This window comes from Coregonus clupeaformis, chromosome 14 (assembly GCF_020615455.1).
Source record: "Coregonus clupeaformis isolate EN_2021a chromosome 14, ASM2061545v1, whole genome shotgun sequence".
Lineage (NCBI taxonomy): Eukaryota > Metazoa > Chordata > Actinopteri > Salmoniformes > Salmonidae > Coregonus > Coregonus clupeaformis.
In genome coordinates, this window is record NC_059205.1 from 47,356,321 (window position 1) to 47,380,758 (window position 24,438).

Genomic DNA, 24,438 nt, shown 5'->3' on the forward strand with positions numbered 1-24,438 from the left:
AAACACCTTCAGCATCTCCTCAGCAAACAGGTCGAAGGTTGCACATGCGGGGGTTTGACGTTCGAACTCTGCTGTTCCCCAGAGTCGAGCTCGGCCCGTCAGGTGAGTGATGGCATACCCAACTTTAGCCCCCTCCGTGGCGAAGGTCCTTGGCTGCAAGGAGAACTGAAGTCGGCAGCTAGTCAGGAATGGCCGGACCTGGGTTGAATCGCCGTTGAACCGCTCGGGGTTTCGAATCTTGGGTGCCGGAGCAGCGGCTGCAATGACCGGGGCAGGTAACTCGGGGGCTGGGCTGGTGGGCAGACTGGCTGGGGTAAGGTTGGTGAGGAGTTGAATGATCATGGCGAGTTGTTGTTGCTGCTGCTGGAACTGCTGCTCATGCTCATCGGTTTCCATGTCGGGGAAAGTGTGCGCTGAGTCCATAATGGTCAGATCGTACTGTCACGATTCAGACAGACGACCAGAGGACCACAATTGCGTCACACCAGAAAGTTTATTAAACTTAAGGGAAAAGGGAAGTAGGGGAGTGAATGAAGGCTCCAGGGGTAACAGGGATCCCGTCCAATGCGCTGGGTCTGTGCCCCCCAGTGGCAGCGATGCATCCTATGAAGCCGGTGGTGGGTGGTCCAGAAGTCCTGGGGGGAGACACAGACACAACAGGGCGGAATGAAACCAGGCAGCAGTACAGTTCAAGGGAAATCCAAAATACGTAGTAGCAAGGCAGAAGGCTGGTCAGAGTTACCGGGATTGAAGAGTAGTCAGGAGTCGTAATGGCAGAAGCAGGTCTGGATCTCCTGAGGCAGAAGAGTATCCAAAAAACAGGCAGGTCCGGGGGTCACAAAACCAGGGTGAGCCAGAAGCGCGAGCAAACAGGTTCCGGGTGTGAGCTTTGCAGACGATCTGACACCGGAGAGCTGAAAGACAGGGCCTTAAATACTGGGAGAGGTTAGTGGGTAATGCAGCGCAGCTGGCAGAGTAATTAGAGCCGAGCAGAGCAGGGACAGGTGGAGCTAGTTAGGCTGAGTAGAGAGAGGGAGGTGAGCAGAGTGGAAGATAGTGGAAACAAATTAAGGTGGTAACCCGGTGGAGTGAGAGGGCTCATGACATCATCATGTCTGTTCAACTGTGACAATAGGACGTATGCACCATTTGATCTGTCTTGATCTCCCTTGGCGTCCTGAGGGTCTGATGTCAGAGTTATCATGCCTATTGAAACTGCCCCATCAGTTGTATCTTCATTGGGACAAAAAAATACAGGAAGTGTCGTTAACAGAGAATGAATTTAAAGATATTGAATTTGGCCAAACGTTTTGTGCAAACAGTCATTTGACCTCAGTGAACGCTGATGTGCAGTATGCAGTCGGCTTGTACAGAGCAATCCTTCAGTAGGCCACGCATGCACACACAACTGTCTCACTGCTCTTGGGACAGCTGAGGACACAGCTGACACTGTATTATATCTCATCTAGTTGTCCACTTACCTACTGTTATCCAGCATGGATGGTCCCTGTACATACTGTATGATCAGACACAGACAATAGATAGACTCACTAAGACTACGACATTGTGTTTCCTGATTGACAGGTTATCTTTGAAGCTATAAAGGACTGGCGGAAGGTTGGTGTAAACCCATGCTTACCTCAATGGTATTCAATGCGTGGGGAGAAGTGCAAACTTAGTTTGAGAGAATTGGAATGCAATCAGATTGGCAGCCATCAACGACAGATGACAGAGGCTACGATACCCTAGTATTTCACATATAGTGCACTGCTTTTGAGCAGAACCCATTAGAATACTGAATATGACTTTATTTCGTGTGTGTGTGTGTGTGTGTGTGTGTGTGTGTGTGTGTGTGTGTGTGTGTGTGTGTGGTGCAGGTAAAGGGTTGTGTCTGCAGCTGTGGTACCACATGTCCGGGAAGGGCATTTGGACACTGTGCCAGTGGAATGAGAAAGGGGACCAGGCCCTGCTGCTGTCCCACTCAGGGGACCAGGAGGTTTTCCCAGGCAACGACCTGTGGAGGTTTACCCAGGCAACGCTGCAACTGGTCGGAGAAGATTACAGGGTGAGTCCCTGGCTCGACACTGTGGGACGCCATCCTAGGCCAAACACACTGATGAAGGCTATACGTAAAAACACAATGGTTTTAGTTTCCATTCCCATCCTCCTTCAGCCCAACACACACTGTTAATAATCCGGATTATACAATACAATATATGTTTTGTAGAATATATTTTCTATGTCACAGATCTTTGTCTTGTTGCGTTACAAAATATCCATTGCTGCATCAAACCTATCTGGAATCTAATGTAAAAATGGCCCCTTCAAAGGGTAACCCTGTAGTCTGTATCCCCATTCACACAGGGGTGGATGAGGGGGACTGGCTGAGGGGCCGAGGGGCCTCCCCGAACCCCAATACTGGGCCCAGTGTGGACCACAACAGCAACTCCTCCCTGGGTGAGCATGGGTCATGTTCAGTAGGGCAAAACGTAGCAAAATGTTTTCAAATGGAGAATGAAAATTAGCGTTCTTATTGGGAATGTTGAGATATGACAGCCTCAGTTTCAAAACATTTCGAAATGTTTTTGTGTTACGTGTAGTGTCAATTGAGCCTGTCTTGTGTCCCCCCAGGTTACTAACTACAGTATATGTGGACAGTTCTGTGGGCCAATGGGGAGACAGATCCATGCTGTTGTGTGAGATACTGCAGCCGGACAGCAGGGGGTACTGTCTGACTTTCTGGTTTCACATGTATGGCCCTCACATCGAGACCCTTAAACTCTACAGCAATAACAGGTGGGTAGGATCATGTTGTCCTCGGATGGATGGATGGATGGATGGATGGATGGAAGGAAGGAAGGAAGGAAGGAAGGAAGGAAGGAAGGAAGGAAGGAAGGAAGGAAGGAAGGAAGGAAGGAAGGAAGGAAGGAAGGAAGGAAGGAAGGAAGGAAGGAAGGAAGGAAGGAAGGAAGGAAGGAAGGAAGGACGGTTGGGTGGATGGATGGATGGATGGATGGATGGATGGATGGATGGATGGATTATTTATTGGTTGATTCATTCATTCCCCCCAGGAAGCAGCATGCAAGTGGTGGTGCTGCTAATGTCTTGTGGACTGAGTCAGGAAGTCAGGGAGACGTGTGGTTCGAGGGCAGCGTATATGTGGATTACACACAGCCATTCTGGGTAAGGTGTCTAGTCATAAGTATTAAGAGAGGCTTTATCTTTAGAAACAGTGTCTTGATTGTTGTAGTGGTCAGGAAACCATACAAGAAGCTCCTTAAATTGACATTTGTTTTCTGCAGGACATAAAACCATCATAAAATAGACGCAAATGCTCAAAGTGTGGAAGTTAGCCTTGCTGTTCCATGTGCATTTTGTCCAAGTTTGATTCTGACTGAACCTCAATTATCAGGCTTCCAAGCCAAGTGATGAGCAAGACTTGGGACTATGGTAATGTCATACCGCTGTGTCACTAGATATACTGTATCTGTGTGTGATTATATAAAGGCTGTGTTCTGTCCACTCCACAGTTTGTGTTAATGTACTGGAAGGGCCGGGCCCCTGGTTAAGGCGTGGCCCTAGATGACATCACCATCCACCTGGGTCACAGCTACCCACAGACACTCCAGCTCCTACTACAGATGGTAGGACTGGCTGTTCTGGAGTGCATACCACAGGACAGTACAATATTGTAACGTCTTATCCATTGTCACTCAGCTCTCAGGATTAGACATTGCACATAAAAGTACGAGTATTGGTAAGAGAGTTCCTAAGATCTACAAATGCTGATGATGTATTTTGGTGTAGTTGGCTGGATGGTATTAGGACGAGTTTAGAAACGACCCCTTTCTGCCAAGGTTTTACTACACTAATGATGCACCTGTTTGATTCAATAATGTATTCTTGTACTACAGATGTGGTGTATGTGTGGTTGGGAGTGGTTCTCTCTCTGCTGGTGGTGGCTATCATCACCACTGTTCTCTTTGTACTCCAGAGGAAATACTCCACCAAGTATGTCATGATGATGATGATATTGATAACTGATGATGAAGAACGTAATAATGACTTTGGTGATGTCTTTCATGATGATGACGATGATGATATGATGACAATTATGATATTAGTATTTACGGCATAGAATATATAATGATATCTGATCAAGACAGTGGTACAAATAATTAATTAGTCTCCCCCACAGCCTACCTAAACTTCTGGAAAATGATCTCTGTAAAATAAATGTATGTTTAATCAGGGTTGGGTAGGTTACTTTATAAATGTCTACTGTAGTTACAGTACCTGTCCAAAATTGTAATCAGTAACGTAACTTTTATATTACCCAAACTCAGTAACGTAATCGGATTACTTTCAGTTACTTTTGGATGACTTTCCCCTTAAGAGGCATTAGAAGAAGACACAAAAACGATCCATCAAGCGCATTTGGTGTGTCATCATAGTGCTCTCTGACTTGTGGTCAGACTCGTGCAGTTGTAACAAACTTAAACTTGCGCCTATTTTTAATGCTGAATTGAATGTCATTGAGAAAACAGAAAGGTGTCATTATAATTTTTTTTGCAGACATCCTTTCTGAATTTACAAGTAATCCAAGAAATAATCATCTAGTTTTCAAAAGTTTCTGTAATCTGATTACAATATTTTTGCTTGTAACGCAACTGATTAGAGTAAAAAAAATGTAATCAGAATACATGTAACTGATTATATGTAACCAGTTACTCCCCAACCCTGAGTATAAACATAAAGTAGTGAACACTATCACAAAATCATATTCCATACTGTAAAGAGTGGTGTGTACTCATGGATGCCAAGGGAAGCCAGGCTTCATCCAAAATTGACCAATACATTATTTTCCAAACATAAATGTATGTATATTTCATGTCTCTGTGTTTCATAATCTTCCTTCAATTCGCAAGAGGCTGAATGTATCTCACCGGAGAAAGCATCCGAGCGAGTGAAACAGCGCCCCTCTGTCTCAGTATGTGTAGCCCATCTATCTGATGCTGTCTGGTCAAAAAGAGTATGACATTGTTGCCGCCCGTAGCATTGAATGCAAGGGAAGCCAGCGAGTATTTGGCCTCCCTTGATAAAAGATAGATAATAATTATAGCCAATCAGCGTTTAGCTAAACTGAGTGAGCTCAACTGTGAATGGTCCTGGCGCAACAAAACAAAAGTGTTTAGGGAAGCCCGTTTGGATTTGGCTTCACACCAATCACATCAAAAGCAGAACGTCATTTACAGAAAAAACTTGAATTCTTGCATCTCATTGTGTAGTTGTCCTCCGGTGGCTAGCTAGCTACTGTAGCTAAAATCGTCCCTTTCCTAAATTAGCCTTGGATGAACATAGGGATTTGGACATGTGGTTTTACTTAATTGTCCATACTGGCCAACGATTATAACAGTGATTCTGATCCAACCATAAATTAATACATTGTGTCCCTGGCACTGAGAGGATGGAAGTTCAATATGTAGCTAGATGTAGTAACATTAGGCTAATGTTAACTAGCTGGCCTAGCACATCGTTGCCTATGAAAGGAAGTTAGGCTAGTGAGCAAGCATTTTAGCCAGGTAGCCTAGGACAACTCAAACTAAAAGCGTGTACTGTATGACAGAGTCATAGACCGTTTAGGCAACATGAAGAGAGGGATGGCGTTGGCGTCAACATGGTTTTCTACTTGCACACACACACACACACACACACACACACACACACACACACACACACACACAAACACACACAGAAATCAGTATCATTGACAGCCACATCATATTTAGCTTATGTTGATTGGACTAAATTGTTTTTGATATCTTTTAGTTGTCACTGTATTAAAGCTGCAATATGTAACTTTTTGGGCGATCTGACCAAATCCACATAGAAATGTGAGTTATAGCTTTGTCAATCTCATTGAAAGCAAGTCTAAGAATCAGTAGATCTGTTCTATGTGCGCTATTTCTATGCTTCCCGTTCTTAAGTTTAGTTTTTGTGTCTTTTATTTTCAGTTTTGTACCCCAGCTTCAAACAGCTGAAAATACAGTATTTTTGGCTATGGATATTTCACAGCGGTTTAGATGGTACAATGATTCTCTACACTATACTTGCTTGTTTTGTCACATAAACTGAAATTAGGTGAACTATTAGAATTTTAGCAACCAGGAAATGGAGGAGCTATTTCTGCATAGTACAGTTTTAAACGAAGCATAGGTGATTTGATGATGTTGAAATGTTGAAGTTGAAATTATGCTGGAATAGTGGAGGCAGCTCCTGTTTTCTTTACGACTTGCGATAACTCGCCGTGGTCCTAAATCAATGTTTGTTTAGTAGTCTGAAAATGTCCGAAATATTAACTTGCTTGACCATGCTGTAGGTCATGTAACTGTTTGTTACATGCAATATGCCTTGTGGACTTCACCAGACAGATGTTGTTCTCCGGTTTTGTGATGAAACAGGTGTGGTTGAATTTATTCTGCCACTGTGTCTTCTTATTGTCTCGGCCTTTAGGGCTATATATCACGGTGGTAAGGCATATGAACTAACAGGTTACAGAGAAAACAACGCAATTATCACAACACATAGAGATTGTAATATTGCTTTTGGCTTGGCTTCCCCAGTGATTTTACCCACGCACCGCTACTGACTGTAAATACATACAGTATGATAGTCATTATCATAATGAAAAAGTGTGTTTGAGAGCCATATTGGCCAAGTTGTGCTCTGTCTAAGACTATATAAAGATAAATTAGTTTGTATTTCTAGGATTCAGAACACGGAAGGGAATCTGACCTGTCATTCTTCAACACCTTGTTTGACCCCTCTTCAGACAATGCAGAGTCCAGAGTGGGTACCTCTGATGCTTGAGGAGGAATAACTCCAAACCGTTCTTATAAGCTCATAACAAAACATTGCCAAGCACAGTGTCAACTAAAGTGTTTATTTACAGTTTGTATTGAACAGTACTCATATTATAGTCTTAGGAAAAATCTATTGATATAAGTTCATTATTTTATGCTCAGGGAATTGCATTCACCATCGTGACGAGGACAATGTTAATAAAGATCAATAGTATTGTGAAGTAGCAATATATTCATAATGACATTACAGACGATTATGATCCACTAACAACCATAAATCCGTCCTTTTTATCGTTGCAGATATAGTATTTGTTTTTATGTATTACAAAATTCGATGTGACTCAAACGTTGCACTTTACTGTAATAAATGTTTATTTACAAGTTTCTTCTTCAGTCTTTGCCTCTCTAACCTGTGATATAAGACAACCATCTCCTGCCCCATCCCTAGCCCTCTCTCCAAGCCCCATCCCCAGCCCTCTATCCCCCCCACCTCCATCCCCAGTCCCAGACCTCTCTCCAAGCACCATCCCCAGTCCCAGACCTCTCTCCAAGCCACATCCCAAGCCCTCTATCCCACCCACACTTAGAAAAAAGGGTTCCAAAACGGTTCTTCGGCTGTCACCATAGTAGAACCCTTTTTGGTTCCAGGTAGAACTCTTTTGGGTTCCAGGTAGAACTCTTTTGGGTTACAAGTAGAGCCCTCTGTGGAAAGGGTTCTTCATAGAACCCAAAAGGGTTCTCCTATGGTGACAGCCGAATAAACCTTTTAGGTTCTAGATAGCACCTTTTTTTCTAAGAGTGCACCCCCATCCCCAGTCCCAGACCTCTCTCCAAGGCCCAGCCCACTGTCCATCCATCTCCAGTCCCAGACCTCTCTCCAAGCCCCAGCCCACTGTCCATCCATCCCCAGTCCCAGACCTCTCTCCAAGCCCCAGCCCACTGTCCATCCATCCCCAGTCCCAGACCTCTCTCCAAGCCTCAGCCCACTGTCCATCCATCCTCCACCTCTCTCCAAGCCCCAGCCCACTGTCCATCCATCCCCAGTCCCAGACCTCTCTCCAAGCCCCAGCCCACTGTCCATCCATCCCCAGTCCCAGACCTCTCTCCAAGCCCCAGCCCACTGTCCATCCATCCCCAGTCCCAGACCTCTCTCCAAGCCCCAGCCCACTGTCCATCCATCCCCAGTCCCAGACCTCTCTCCAAGCCCCCAGCCCACTGTCCATCCATCCCCAGTCCCAGACCTCTCTCCAAGCCCCAGCCCACTGTCCATCCATCTCCAGTCCCAGACCTCTCTCCAAGCCCCAGCCCACTGTCCATCCATCCCCAGTCCCAGACCTCTCTCCAAGCCCCAGCCCACTGTCCATCCATCTCCAGTCCCAGACCTCTCTCCAAGCCCCAGCCCACTGTCCATCCATCCCCAGTCCCAGACCTCTCTCCAAGGCCCAGCCCACTGTCCATCCATCCCCAGTCCCAGACCTCTCTCCAAGGCCCAGCCCACTGTCCATCCATCTCCAGTCCCAGACCTCTCTCCAAGCCCCAGCCCACTGTCCATCCATCTCCAGTCCCAGACCTCTCCAAGCCCAGCCCACTGTCCATCCATCCCCAGTCCCAGACCTCTCTCCAAGGCCCAGCCCACTGTCCATCCATCCCCAGTCCCAGACCTCTCTCCAAGGCCCAGCCCACTGTCCATCCATCCCCAGTCCCAGACCTCTCTCCAAGCCCCAGCCCACTGTCCATCCATCCCCAGTCCCAGACCTCTCTCCAAGGCCCAGCCCACTGTCCATCCATCCCCAGTCCCAGACCTCTCTCCAAGGCCCAGCCCACTGTCCATCCATCCCCAGTCCCAGACCTCTCTCCAAGCCCCAGCCCACTGTCCATCCATCTCCAGTCCCAGACCTCTCTCCAAGCCCCAGCCCACTGTCCATCCATCCCCAGTCCCAGACCTCTCTCCAAGCCCCAGCCCACTGTCCATCCATCCCCAGTCCCAGACCTCTCTCCAAGCCCCAGCCCACTGTCCATCCATCCCCAGTCCCAGACCTCTCTCCAAGCCCCAGCCCACTGTCCATCCATCCCCAGTCCCAGACCTCTCTCCAATCCCCAGCCCACTGTCCATCCATCTCCAGTCCCAGACCTCTCTCCAAGCCCCAGCCCACTGTCCATCCATCTCCAGTCCCAGACCTCTCTCCAAGCCCCAGCCCACTGTCCATCCATCCCCAGTCCCAGACCTCTCTCCAAGCCCCAGCCCACTGTCCATCCATCTCCAGTCCCAGACCTCTCTCCAATCCCCAGCCCACTGTCCATCCATCCGCAGTCCCAGACCTCTCTCCAAGCCCCAGCCCACTGTCCATCCATCCCCAGTCCCAGACCTCTCTCCAAGCCCCAGCCCACTGTCCATCCATCCCCAGTCCCAGACCTCTCTCCAAGGCCCAGCCCACTGTCCATCCATCCCCAGTCCCAGACCTCTCTCCAAGGCCCAGCCCACTGTCCATCCATCCCCAGTCCCAGACCTCTCTCCAAGCCCCAGCCCACTGTCCATCCATCCCCAGTCCCAGACCTCTCTCCAAGCCCCAGCCCACTGTCCATCCATCCCCAGTCCCAGACCTCTCTCCAAGCCCCAGCCCACTGTCCATCCATCTCCAGTCCCAGACCTCTCTCCAAGCCCCAGCCCACTGTCCATCCATCCCCAGTCCCAGACCTCTCTCCAAGCCCCAGCCCACTGTCCATCCATCCGCAGTCCCAGACCTCTCTCCAAGCCCCAGCCCACTGTCCATCCATCTCCAGTCCCAGACCTCTCTCCAAGCCCCAGCCCACTGTCCATCCATCTCCAGTCCCAGACTCAGTTCAGCCAGGCCCTAGCACATACAGCACAGACATGGCAGCAAACACCCAGACTTCCTCTGGTCGCTGTCTCTCTCTCTGCCAGACAGAGGACCGGAGGCCAGAGACAGAGGTCAAAGACACAGGAGGAATGTAGGACGTCAATGGGAAGGAAATCATTCAGAGGTGCCAAAGGAGAGAGATTATTAATTGTAGGCTATGACAGCAGTCAAGGAATGCAATGAAGCTGGGAGGGGAAAAGGATTGTTGATGAGCACAAGCACATTTTCTGTAGGTTGTCTGATTCTGAAACTATGGCTGAGGATCAAGGACTTGTGTTTTATTATTACTGCACATTGAACCACATGTATTTAACGGATGTGTAACACATTGAAATGATACACAATATAAACACATGATAAACCACATATACTGTTACAGTCAGTGCTTGGTATATACTTGTGTGTATGCACAGTATTTGGCAGTGTGAGATTTCAGTAACATGTGTTGCTTGGTCTAGTAAGCCCATGTTTATTTATCCTGTGGCTACAAATGGAGCAGAAGAACCAATCCATTCATATCTGTGTAGTATATTTACAGAATCACAACAAAAATAGTTTCAACGATAAATCCACTGTAGTAGCCTGGGTAACGATAACTCCACTGTAGTAGCCTGGGTAACGATAACTCCACTGTAGTTGCCTGGGTAACAATAACTCCACTGTAGTTGCCTGGGTAACAATAACTCCACTGTAGTAGCCTGGGTAACGATAACTCCACTGTAGTTGCCTGGGTAACAATAACTCCACTGTAGTAGCCTGGGTAATGATAACTCCACTGTAGTTGCCTGGGTAACTGTGATATATTGATGTCATTTGTTTTATCTTGACAGCTACAGTATAAAGCCAGACCCAGAAACACCCAGAAACACTAGTGTACAACTTTATAAGACAACTTTATAAGACTGGCATTCAGTATTAATGAGATACAGGATAGTGAAGAGGCCCTGTGTTTGTCTGTGGGAAGAAGTACAGTATGGTCCCCTCCTTTCTTTTCCATTAAGACTAAACATATAGGTATGTCTAATAGGTCTGTCTAATAGGCCTGTCTAATAGGTCTGTCTAATAGGTCTGTCTAATAGGCCTGTCTAATAGGTCTGTCTAATAGGTCTGTCTAATAGGCCTGTCTAATAGGTCTGTCTAATAGGCCTGTCTAATAGGTCTGTCTAATAGGTCTGTCTAATAGGCCTGTCTAATAGGTCTGTCTAATAGGCCTGTCTAAAAGGTATGTCTAATAGGTCTGTCTAATAGGTCTAATAGGTCTGTCTAATAGGTATATCTAATAGGTCTGTCTAATAATAATAATAATATGCCATTTAGCAGACGCTTATATCCAAAGCGACTTACAGTCATGCGTGCATACATATTTATTTTTTTTGTGTATGGGTGGTCCCGGGGATCGAACCCACTACCCTGGCGTTACAAGCGCCGTGCTCTACCAGCTGAGCTACAGAGGACCACGTAGACCAGGTATGTCTAATAGGTCTGTCTAATAGGTCTAATATGTCTGACTAATAGGTCTGTCTAATAGGCCTGTCTAATATGCCTGTCTAATAGGTATGTCTAATAGGTCTGTCTAATAGGTCTGTCTAATAGGTCTGTCTAATAGGTCTGTCTAATAGGTCTAATAGGTCTGTCTAATAGGCCTGTCTAATATGCCTGTCTAATAGGTCTGTCTAATAGGTCTAATAGGTCTACTAGGTCTGTCTAATAGGCCTGTCTAATAGGTCTGTCTAATAGGTCTGTCTAATAGGTCTAATAGGTCTGTCTAATAGGTATGTCTAATAGGTCTAATAGGTCTAATAGGTCTGTCTAATAGGCCTGTCTAATAGGTCTGTCTAATAGGTCTAATAGGTCTGTCTAACAGGTCTAATAGGTCTGTCTAATACGCCCGTCTAATAGGCCTGTCTAATAGGTTTGTCTAATAGGTCTGTCTAATAGGTCTGTCTAATATGTCTGTCTAATTGTACACATTTTTAGACTAAATGAAGTAGAGTAAGTAGAGTACAGAGGGCTTGCATTGCAGACTGGTCTCTCTGTCTCTGTCTCTGTCTCTGTCTCTGTCTCTGTCTCTGTCTCTGTCTCTGTCTCTGTCTCTGTCTCTGTCTCTGTCTCTGTCTCTGTCTCTGTCTCTCTCTCTCTCTCTCTCTCTCTCTCTCTCTCTCTCTCTCTCTCTCTCTCTCTCTCTCTCTCTCTCTCTCTCTCTCTCTCTCTCTCTCTCTCTCTCTCTCTCTCTCTCTCTCTCTCTCTCTCTCTCTCACACACACACACACACACAGAGGTTGGAAAGCCCTCTTAGCCTTGTGAGATATGTCACACTCATCCAATCCAAGGAATTCTCACAGGAACTCGCTCTCATGCAGGTGAGAAAACACACACACAGTACACACAGAGAGAGAGAGAGAGAGAGAGAGAGAGAGAGAGGGAGAGAGAGAGAGCGGGGGAGAGAGAGAAAGAGAGCGAGAAGGAGAGAGAGAGAGAGGGAGTACCTATTCTACTCAGCACGGTGGCAGACTCACTGTTTTGAGGCGTGTGCACAAAGTTTCCAACGCTTATGCACTGTCTCCACTCTCAACTTATTATAATGGAGATGACCATGCAAGATGGAGAGAGACAATAATAACTTCAGCATCGCACTCAAGTCATTGTCAACAGATGTATTATCTTAGACCTACTTAGCCCTATCAAGTGATCACACAACCTTTCCAAGACGAATAGAGTTAGCCAATTCGGATTCTTAATTCTTGTTAAATGGGCATTTCCCGGCGACGGGAAGTATTGCTATTGAAATGTTTAGTAGTTTATTTTAAAAATGCAACTACTGGATTTTATTTCATACCCTGCTCAGCGTTTTTGTTTGAGAAGTGGACAACCTTCTGATGCAATAGTACAGCCTTGATACTTCAAACCAAAAGGCCCTATCCAGATGAATAGTTGTCAAACAGAGTTTTTATTTGATAGTGTGCCTTGGGGTGATGATGACGAAGACTCTCAATTTTATCACCGGAATATTTCTAGTTTTCCAGTATCAAATAAGTAATGTGGAATTAATGCATGCAAGTGGTAAGTCATTATTTAAAATAGTATTTATTTATTGTAAGTCATCAATTAAAATAGTATTTATTTATAGTAAGTCGTTATTTAATATAGTCTTTATTTATTGTAAGTAATTAGTTAAAATAGTCTTTATTTTTTTGTAAGTCATTATTTAAAATAGTCTTTATTTATTGTAAGTTATTAGTTAAAATAGTCTTTATTTATTGTAAGTCAGTGTTTAAAGTAGTCTTTATTTATTGTAAGTCATTATTTAAAATAGTCTTTATTTATTGTAAGTCAGTATTTAAAGTAGTCTTTATTTCTTGTAAGTTATTATTTAAAGCAGTCTTTATTTATTGCAAGTCATTATTTAAAATAGTCTCTATTTATTGCAAGTCATTATTTAAAATAGTCTTGATTTATTGTAAGTCATCATTTGAAATTGTATTTATTTATTGTAAGTCATTATTTAATATAGTCTTTATTTATTGTAAGTTATTAGTTAAAATAGTCTTTATTTATTGTAAGTCAGTATTTAAAGTAGTCTTTATTTATAGTAAGTCATTATTTAAAGTAGTCTTTATTTATCGTAAGTCATTATTTTAAAATAGTATTTATTTATTGTAAGTCATTATTGTTCTCCAGTTCTCTCTGGTGTGTTTGTTTTTTGAAGCTCAGCCATGTGCACAAAAATTTCTGTATAGCCTTAATGTTTTGGCAAGTTATTCACCTTTTAAATAAATCAAAATATTGAAGAAATTACTGTAAACATTAGACCATAAAAGTACAGGATAAAATGCTGTGATAGGCTACATCACTGCAATACTGAATCCTTAAAGAGTGGACACAGTTGTCTGGCATATAATAGAATACTTCCCAAGGGACCTTCCTAAGATAAGAGGAGATAAGATTAACTTAACAAGATAACAGGACTTGCTACAGAAATGTCACTTTACTGACATGCATGTAGGTTTATTACTGCTTTAGTGTCAGTTCATGGCTCATTAAAGGGGCAATATGCAATTGCTACATTCATTATTGTACCCATTTATATACCCATTGATTCTTGAAGAATATAACTTATAAATGCCTCATGAGCTTAGTTCAATTGTCTTACCCCATCAGCACCCAAAATATACACTTGTTTTACTCTTTTGTTTGTAAGCAAAGTAATTGTAAACAAACACTGTATAGCCTCAAAACATGATTAAAACTGTTAATTTGATCTCATGGATGGTCAGTCCTTGCATCCATAGCTCTGTCTAAGAAGTTGACAGTGGCTACATTTCTCCAGCCCCATCCCTAAGCTATTTACCAAATCAGTGGCGGGGTGACCGCTTTCTTATTGTTTGAACTGCAGACTGCCCATTAAACCAGTTCTTTAAGGTGTTCTATATGTCTCCAAACCACAATAACAATTCTAAGTCTGCTGTTGATAGTAGAACACTATGTGACACACTCTATGAAACTCACAACATGTCTTCCTCCATCATAGCTGCCCCCATAACCTCTGGGTTGGGCCTGCTAGTGTGAAGAATGTGCGGCAGCCTTTCACTCTCTCCTGCGAAAAGAGGGGGGAGTTTAGATGCACTGCTGTCCCTGGCAGGATGATTGAGTGGGGGTGGATGTTTGTTTTGCCCAGGGAAGAGACGTTAGTATGCTGTCTGTGTCTGTCTCATGTTGACACTGGCATGCAGGCAGATGTAGGCTAGTATATAAAGATGGGTTTAGTTCCAAGGACTGTCTCTGTCTGAAGACGTTCAACATGTCATTGTCACCCTCACATAGGAGATTCCTGGGCCCTTTTCAAACACTGGTGAGATGAAACATAACCAGCACACTATGTCATAGGGAGCCCCTTCTACTCTCCTCAGGGGTCTCCCATGCTGGTGTGCAGGGGCTGGCCCTCTCTAGAGGAGTGTCAGATCTGGATCAAATACATTATGTGTCAAATACTTTGAAGTGTGCGGTTGATTTAGCTTGACCGGAATTCAGGGGGGTTTGCACTTTTGCATTGGTTCCATTGTTTCAGGCTAAATCAAGCACACCTCATGTATCTGAACGTGTTTTTGTTTGGTCCAGGTCTGGAGAGTGTGTCTGAGGACCAGGCATCCTCCAGCCAGAGGTGGAGGAGGTGGCTGGCCACCCCCAGGCCGGGGGCCTCGAGCTGGGCCAGTGACGACCGCCACGGCCACTACAAGGACCAGGATGACCTACTGACTGAGGAGAGACATGACAACAGCTCCCAGATTGAAGTAGGAACAACAACAACAATAACAACAACAACAACAACAACAACCATTTTAAGGGCCAGGTGTTTTCCATCATGACCAGGCCAGTAAAAAACTCTGAGCCCTAGTTAATTAGACCCCAGAGTGTTTCTTGGCCAGGTCTTGTGTTTAGGAAAAGTCAGGACCCTGTAATGTTTAATAATGTTTCTTGTTCTAACTGTCATATTGACATGATATAGCCCCGTGTAGCTCAGTTGGTAGAGCATGGTGCTTGCAACGCCAGGGTTGTGGGTTCGATTCCCACGGGAGGCCAGTATATAAAAATAAAATGTATGCACTCACTAACTGTAAGTCGCTCTGGATAAGAGTGTCTGCTAAATGACTAAAATGTAAATATAGAACTCTACACACTCTATATCTCAATGTCAGAATCAAGCTTGAAATGATCTCTCATTGTTCAGCACATATTCAGGACTTATAGTGTATACCATCGAACACAGTGTTTCCCAACAGTACACATTTCTATTGTAACCCTGGACAAGCACACCTGATTCAACTTGTCAACTAATCATCAAGCCCTCAACGAGTTGAATGAGGCGTGTTTGTCAAGGGCTACAACGAAACTGTGTACTGTTGGGAGTACTGGAGGACTGGAGTTGGGAAACACTGATTTATTCTTACATGAATGTTGTTTATCCCAGGAAACACTGAATTCTAACATGAATGTTGTTTATCCCAGGACATGAACCATAACTACTACACCTCTAAGATATACGGGGCTGCAGAGACTGCTGGTAAATCTCTGTGGGTGGACATAGACCAGCTGGACCCAGGGAAGGGGAAGATCCACGGCCTGCTGTCCAACACACACAGACAAGCAGCGGTACGCAGCCAGCCTTAGGGCAGGGGATATCAAACCATCAGGGATAACGGCATGCTCCTGTTTAGTGCATGCTGTCATGACAAGTCAGCACCTAGCTCTTGCATTTATCAGGAGTCGACTGTATGTTTACATACTACACTGTATGACTTTTACAATATAAGTGATGATTACTCATACCTTGTGTCACCTTGTCTTGTCACTGGAACTCAACTTTGTGTTTGTGGTTTTTCTTCTTTCAGAGAGTTCATCTGTCCTTTGACTTCCCTTTCTATGGTCACATACTGAGAGAAATCACAGTGGCAACTGGTGGTACGTCAAACTCTGATGTATGAGAATGAGTATGTGACCATTAGCACCATTATAAGAGACCTCCACCATCACTTCCTGAAATAAGAGCTCTGTGTGTGTGTGTGTGTGTGTGTGTGTGTGTGTGTGTGTGTGTGTGTGTGTGTGTGTGTGTGTGTCGCACGCTCTCCACCAGGTTTCATCTACACAGGAGATGTCATCCACAGGATGCTGACAGCCACTCAGTACATCGCCCCTCTGATGGCCAACTTTGACCCCAGTATGTCCACAAACTCCACTATCAGTTACTTTGACAATGGTAAGACATATAGACATAGAGCCAAACAGGCAATTGTGTCTCTATAGATGCTAAGCCCTGCTCAGTCAATCAAAGGTTTTTTAGAAAAGTCAATGACAACTAACCTTATCCATGTGCAGTGAAATAACATAGCTACTGTCTTTGTGTATCAATCACAACGTTGGTGGTTTTAACCAGCCTGTGTGTGTTTCTCTGTCTGTCCTCTAGGCACAGCCTTGGTAGTCCAGTGGGATCAGGTTCACCTGCAGGACAGTGTCAGTCAAGGTCCATTTACCTTCCAGACTGCTCTGCACAGCGACGGACGCATCGTCTTTGCCTACAAAGAGGTGACGCCCCTCTTCCTCGCTAACTGTTACTTATTCTAGAGAAGTAGAGTTATTTGCCATTAGCTTTAATTGTAGTTCATTTGTACACCTCATTGTCCTGTGTGTAGGTTCCCATTGACATCAGTGAGATCAGGTCATTGAACCACCCTGTCAAAGTGGGCCTCTCAGACGCATTTGTGGTGCTTCATGAGATTGAGCAGATACCCAGTGAGTACCATCATACTTCACTACTCTACTGAGAGTGTCTCTGTGTCGTCGTTCCCCCCCCTCATCCCTGGTCCTCCAGTATGATTAGACCTGACTGCAGTCTGACCACCATTGACAACCTTCTCATTATGCCAGATGTTCGCAGGAGGACCATCTATGAGTACCACAAAGTGGACATCCTCAAGTCCAAGATCGCCAACTCTACAGCGGTTGAGATGCTTCCTCTGCCCAGTAAGTCTATAGCCCCGTTAATACCTGGTTCTAACATGTGTCCTGTTTCCTGATATTGTCCACATTCTGATTTTGCCCACATTTTCAGACTTGCGTCTACACATAGTGTTAAAATAGTGTCTCTTATCTGTCCACTGTGTCCACTGTGTGACCTGATTTCCTGGTCTCTCCCTGTATGCAAATCATTTGACAGATATTTTAAGACATACAGTGCTATCGGAAAGTATTCAGACCCCTTCCCTTTTTCCACATTTTGTTACGTAATGTATTATAATGACAAAGTGAAATAGGTTTTTTGACATTTTTGCACATTTATTCCAAATTAAAAACGGACCCTTTGCTATGAGACTCAAAATTGAGCTCAGTTGCATCCTGTTTCCATTGATCATCCTTGAGATGTTTCTACAACTTGATTGGAGTCCACCTGTGGTAAATTCAATTGATTGGACATGACTATATGACTGTCTATATAAGGTCCCACAGTTGAAAACAAGCCGTGAGGTCGAAGGATTTGTCCGTAGACCTCCAAAACAGGATTGTGTCGAGGCACAGATCTGGGAAAGGGTACCAAAAAATTTCTGCAGCATTGAAGGTCCCCAAGAACACAGTGGCCTCCATCATTAAATGGAAGAAGTTTAGAACCACCAAGACTCTCCCTAGAGCTGGCAGCCCGGCCAAACTGAGCAATCGGGGGAGAAGGGCCTTGGTCAGGGAGGTGACAAGAACCCAATGGTCACTCTGACAGAGCTCCAGAGTTCCTCTGTGGAGATGGGAGAACCTTCCAGAAGGACAACCATCTCTGCAGCACTCCACCAATCAGGCCTTCATGGTAGAGTGGCCAAATGGAAGCCACTCCTCAGTAAAAGGCACATGACAGCCCTCTTGGAGTTTGCCAAAAGGCACCTAAAGGACTCTCAGACCATGAGAAACAAAATGATCTGGTCTGATGAAACCAAGATTGAACTCTTTGGCCTGAATGCCAAGTGTCACGTCTGTAATAAAAACCTGGCACCATCCCTACGATGAAGCATGGTGGTGCCAGCATCATGCTGTGGGGATGTTTTTCAGTGGCAGGGACTGGGAGACTAGTCAGGATTGAGGGAAAGATGAACGGAGCAAAGTACAGAGCCATCCTTGATGAAAACCTGCTCCAGAGCACTCAGAACCTCAGACTGGGGTGAAGATTCACATTCCAACAGGACAACAACCCTAAGCACACAGCCAAGACAACATATGACTGGCTTCGAGACATGTCTCTGAGTGTCCTTGAGTGGCCCAGCCAGAGCCCGGACTTGAACCTGATCTAACATCTCTGGAGAGACCTGAAAATAGCTGTGCAACGACACTCCCCATTCAACCTGATAGAGCTTGAGAGGATCTGCAGAGAAGAATGGGAGAAACTCCCCAAATACAGGTGTGCCAAGCTTGTAGAGTCATACCCATGAAGACTTGAGGCTGTAATTGCTGCTAAAGGTGCTTCAACAAAGTACTGAGTAAAGGATCTGAATACTTAAGTAAATGTGATTTTTCAGTTTGTAATTTTTATACATTTGCTAAAATGTCTAAAAACCTGTTTTTACTTTGTCATTATGGAGTATTGTGTGTAGATTGATGAGGGGAAAAAACAATTTAATCAATTTTAGAATAAGGCCGTAACGTAACAAAATGTGGTAAAAGTGAAGGGGTCTGAATACTTTCCGAATGCACTGAATATTGATGCCATAAGTCAATGGTGCTTAACAAAATATAGAATAAGTGAAGGGGTCTGAATACTTTCGGAATGGACTGTATATTGATGCCATAAGTCAATGGTGCCACCTGTCAATGGTTTTAGAGGGCTGTATAATGATGATTTGAATGGTTTCACTGTCCAGATCCGACTACACTTGTAAGATATCAAGACTACCTCTAGAGGTGTTCAGGAAGATCTGATCACAATCAGACCACAATGCGTCTTTTAATTGTCTACACCTGTCCAAAAATGTGGGCACAATCAGAATGCGGATTAGATCAGGGCAAAGGACACATGTTAGAACCAGGCATAAACGGGGCTTAAGTCTACAGGGTTCTTTACAGTTAGATCTATGGTAATGATTTGTGCTGGGCTAGAGCAAAAATGTGCAACTTTTGGGGTACTAGGATCTCGCTTTTTTTCTCTCAGCTTGTCTTCAGTTCTCCAGCTGTGGACCTTGTGTGTCATCTGAGATCAGCTTCAACTGCAGCTGGTGCAGCAGACTACACAGGTAAAAGTCAAGTCCAGGTCAAGTTTGTTGTTGCCATTTGTAGGTACAGAATGCATACAGTGGAATTTTGCTGTGACATGAGTTCATAGAGAAAAGTAACAACCTATCGCTACCATATGAGTACCATGTTGTGTCCTAATGGTTGTTCTGTTCTGTTATTTATAACAGGTGCTCCAGTGGCTTCGACCGGCATCGTCAGGACTGGATAGATAAGGGCTGTCCTGAAGAGGTATTGAACAGTTCACTATTCACTTCATTTGTTTTCTTCTGCCTCAAGGAAACTATTTCAAAACTGGAAACTAATTCACGCTGTCTTGATTTCACAGGGGAAAAACCAGAGCTGTGTTCAGATGGTTCACACCAACACCAACACCACAACACCTTACAATGTTCCTAATGCTCACACTACAACCACTCCAGTTGCCACGACAAGAACAGTGCGACAACGGACTACCACCTCCATTACCACGACTACCTCCACTACCACCACTACCACTACCACTACTACAACCAGACCCATACCCAATGTCACCACTGCCCTCCCCTTCACCAGTGCTCCTACGGTGGGTAAGTAGTAGTACCACTACCTGGCCTTTTTGATCAAGACACGTTTACCATTTGGCGCCATGGGGATGCTAGGATGAGTGAGTGACATTTACCAAACCCTTTTACTATGACTTAACATTTACCAAGCCCTCGTGGGTTTACAATGACTTCATATTTTAAAAGACTGAAGTGGTGCAAGAAATAGTGTAAACTCATTCTAGTTCACTCCTGCTTACACAATCCAATGCTTTGAAACCACTTGATGGGAAGTGAACATGTGCACACCTGGAAGTGAACAAATGCACACTTCGGGTAGAAGGATATAGAATGGGAGTTGGGCTGCGGTTTGTGTTTGCTTTAGTTGCTCAGGAACGTAGAGATGACGAGGGTCCGGTCTGCAGCTATTTCCCAGCCTGCTGTCAGATAATTGTGCAGCCGCTTATACAACGCAATGACAAATACTGCACACTGGCACCATACTGCACACGCTGACCTTATCTGCTGAATGATGCTTCTCACTGGGTATCTGTCTATGTCGGACTGGGGAGGGTGGAAGGTACACTACCAGTCAAAAGTTTGGACACACCTACTCATTCAAGGGTTTTTCTTTATTTTTACTATTTTTTACATTGTAGAATAATAGTGAAGACATCAAAACTATGAAATAACACACATGGAATCATGTAGTAAACCAAAAAGTTTTCAACAAATCAAAATATATTTTATATTTGAGATTCTTAAAAGTAGCCACCCTTTGCCTTGATGACAGCTCTGCACACTCTTGGCATTCTCTCAACCAGCTTCACCTGGAATGCTTTTCCAACAGTCTTGAAGGAGTTCCTACATATGCAGAGCACTTGTTGGCTGCTTTTCCTTCACCCTGCGGACCAACTCATCCCAAACCATCTCAATTGGGTTGAGGTCAGGGGATTGTGGAGGCCAGGTCATCTGATGCAGCACTCCATCCCTCTCCTTCTTGATAAAATAGCCCTTAAACAGCCTGGAGGTGTGTTGGATCATTGTCCTGTTGATAAACAAATGATAGTCTCACTAAGCCCAAACCAGATGGGATGGTGTATCGCTGTAGAAGGCTGTGGTAGCCATGCTGGTTAAGTGTGCCTTGAATTCTAAACAAATCACAGACAGTGTCACGACAAAGCACCCCCACACCATAACACCTCCTCCTCCATGCTTTACCACCGCGGAGATCATCCGTTCACCCACACCGCGTCTCACAAAGACACGGTGGTTGGAACCAAAAATCTCAAATTTGGACTCCAGACCAAAGGACAGAGTTCCACCGGTCCAATGTCCATTGCTCGTGTTTCTTGGTGTCCTTTAGTAGTGGTTTCTTTGCAGCAATTCGACCATGAAGGCCTGATTCACACCGTCCCCTCTGAACAGTTGATGTTGAGGTGTGTCTGTTACTTGAACTCTGTGAAGCATTTATTTGGGCTGCAATTTCTGAGGCTGGTAACTCTGATTAAGTTATCCTCTGCAGCAGAGGTAACTCTGGGTCTTCCATTCCTGTGGTGGTCCTCATGAGAACCAGTTTCATCATAGCACTTGATGGTTTTTGCGACTGCACTTGAAGAAACTTTAAAAGTTCTTGAAATGTTCCATATTGACTGACCTTCATGTCTTAAAGTAATGATGGACTGTCGTTTCTCTTTGCTTATTTGAGCTGTTCTTGCCATAATATGGACTTGGTCTTTTACCAAATAGGGCTATCTTCTGTATACCCCCCCACCATGTCACAACATAACTGATTGGCTCAAACGCATTAAGAAGGAAAGAAATCCCACAAATGAACTTTTAAGAAGGCACACCTGTTCATTGAAATCCATTCCAGGTGACTACCTCATGAAGCTGGTTGAGAGAATGTCAAGAGTGTGCAAAGCTGTCATCAAGGCAAAGGGTGGCTATTTGAAGAATCTCAAATACAAAATATGTTTTGATTTGTTGAACACTTTTTTGGTTACTACATGATTCCATATGTGTTATTTCATAGTTTTGATGTCTTCACTATTATTCTACAATGTATAAAATAGTAAAAATAAAGAAAAACCCTGGAATGAGTAGGGTTGTCCAAACTTTTGACTGGTATTGTATGTTCTCATCGTATACTGTTTATGAACGCATACATGCCTATATGGCTCTGGGGTAAACATTAACTACAGGCCTCAGAAAGCTGGTGACCAGTTTTGATTTAATTGGGCCCTTGGTGTCCAAACAAATCATTTACACATCCATATGTATTTTTCTTCTTTCAGATGACACAAAGATTTCCCTGCACACAGTAAAAGAAGCGTGTAAGTGGTTGCCAATCTCTTGCATGGTTCCAACATTCTCATGAATAAAACATATGATCACGATAGGCAGGGTTTGCACTTTTAAGACTATTACATTGGTTCCATTACACTGGCAAGCTAAATAAAACACACCTAAAGCATTTTTATGAAAACAAATATTATTTTGACCCAGATATGAGCAACAACCCAGCAAACAGTGAAGATTCCTCCAACGTTAGGTATCGTCCGTTACTTCTCCCCCTCCAGCTGCTGAAGTGGACGAGCCAGAGGAGGAGCAGAGAGACGTGCACCTACAGACTGGTCTCCTGGTGGGCATCTCGCTGGCCATGATTGCCATGGCAGCAGCTGTCATAGCAACGGTGTACATGTACAACCACCCGACCTCCAGCGCCAGCCTATTCTTCATTGAGGTAAGTAGGCCTACTGTCCCCTGCTGGCACTCACAAAGATTAATATGCCTTTATTTACACCTTGATTTGGTAAGGGAAGTCACTGAGAGCACATCTAATTTGATGTATTTTGTTAAAGGCTTAACACACTGTGACATTTAGGTCATTGAAGACCTTCATCAGACAGAACATCAGACCTTGTTTATGCCTACATGGAGTAGTTACACATTTTAGGGAAGCTCCTCTAATACGTATTTTTTTAGCACAAACCTCCTTTCAGTTCTTCTACCTGTGCTTCCGAACCCAGAGGCGGCCCACACGCTGGCCGGTCATGAAGATGAAGTTCCGTCGCGGCTCTGGGAATCCTGTGTACGCCGAGGTGGAGGCTGCAGGGTTGGAGAAGGACAGTCTGGTGGTCATCGACCCCAAACACACCTTCATCATCTCCGGCCACGACCGCAGGGAGAGCTTCATGGACGGCAAGGACGGCTTCATCGTCCCCAACCAAAGAGAACGCTTCCTGTCAGACCATTGCTGACCGGACCTGACTGGAACTAACCGGATCGGAACTGGACCGGATCTGACCAGAACTAACAAGACCTGACCATTCAGGAGGCTTTGGGGGAAACTAGTATTTTATACTGTGGAAGGAGAATGTATGCTTTCGCTACCTTGCATTCCAACTAAGGTGCATGAATAGAGGAACAGACTGGATTTGTGAGAGACCGTATTCAGATACTTAGAGGACAAATGGACGTTTGTAGGGGGAAAAAACGTATATATTGTTAAAAACCAACATGTTTCGGCCTTCTTCAGTTGTACCGTGGAAGAACTGTGTCAAGTGGAATTCCTTGAACCAATAGATGGCCTTTTATTTAGCACATAAAAACCTCAAGGTTCAGAGCTGCTGAGGAGGAAAAACTAGCTGATTTCAAAAACAATTAAATACATAAGCTAAGAATGTCATTGGCATGTTTAACAGGTTTTGTTTTCCTGGTGGAATGCACTGCTACAGCTGACTGGAGATTGAAATGGCAGTGCCTCAGGAGAATCTCGGGCCTATGCAGAGTGACTGAACTCAACGACAGCTTCAGGACATGCTTGAACAATGTATTGATGATTCTCTACTGTAAATATGCTTTACCTGCTGTCATTTTCATGACATTTGAAACATTTCTAGTTCGTGTGAGAATGCTGTGATTGCAGAGGACTGGACACATAATACATTGAACTGGACAGATGAATTTACCTATACCTCTCAGGTCATTTAGTAGTGTTTACTAAATGCAGGCGGTGGAGGTAGGATGCTGTTGAATATCTATGGAAAACAAAGGCAGGAGCACTGCTTGGGTGAAACAAGTGGATGTTAGAGGGTGCTCTTGGAAGCACTCATTGCATTTACGTCATTTAGCAGATGCTCTTATCCAGAGCGACTTACAGTTAGTGAGTGCATGCATACGTTATTTCATTTTTTTCATATGGGCCCCCCGTGGGAATCGAACCCACAACCCTGGCGTTGCAAACACCATGCTCTACCAACTGAGCTACATCCCTGCCGGGTCTCCCAGTCGCGGCCGGCTACGACAGAGCCTGGATTCTAACCAGGATCTCTAGTGGCACAGCTAGCACTGCGATGCAGTGCCTTAGACCACTGCGCCACTCATTAGAACATAAAGGTTGTGTTTAGACAG

At 44.6% G+C, this 24,438-nt stretch overlaps 1 protein-coding gene across 1 annotated transcript; it reads left to right on the forward strand.

The window, feature by feature from the left end:
* Positions 1-12,315: 12,315 nt before the first annotated feature.
* Positions 12,316-24,208, forward strand: LOC121581476 (plexin domain-containing protein 2-like). The gene is made up of 14 exons (XM_041896971.1): positions 12,316-12,802; positions 14,858-15,030; positions 15,746-15,889; positions 16,129-16,198; positions 16,371-16,493; positions 16,701-16,819; positions 16,927-17,026; positions 17,162-17,257; positions 19,419-19,500; positions 19,669-19,729; positions 19,827-20,067; positions 22,320-22,358; positions 22,605-22,768; positions 23,055-24,208. The coding sequence occupies exons 1-14, from the start codon at positions 12,715-12,717 to the stop codon at positions 23,283-23,285; spliced, it is 1,731 nt and encodes a 576-aa protein (XP_041752905.1). The 5' UTR covers positions 12,316-12,714; the 3' UTR covers positions 23,286-24,208.
* The last annotated feature ends 230 nt before the right edge of the window (positions 24,209-24,438 follow it).

What these genes read in the sequence shown, in the direction of transcription:
- LOC121581476 (XM_041896971.1), top strand. Translation starts at nt 12,715, where the DNA reads ATGATGACGAAGACTCTCAATTTTATCACCGGAATATTTCTAGTTTTC. An exon ending in ACAACAGCTCCCAGATTGAA is followed by an intron (nt 15,031 to 15,745) that starts GTAGGAACAACA and finishes TGTTTATCCCAG; the next exon opens with GACATGAACCATAACTACTA. An exon ending in TCGTCTTTGCCTACAAAGAG is followed by an intron (nt 16,820 to 16,926) that starts GTGACGCCCCTC and finishes TCCTGTGTGTAG; the next exon opens with GTTCCCATTGACATCAGTGA.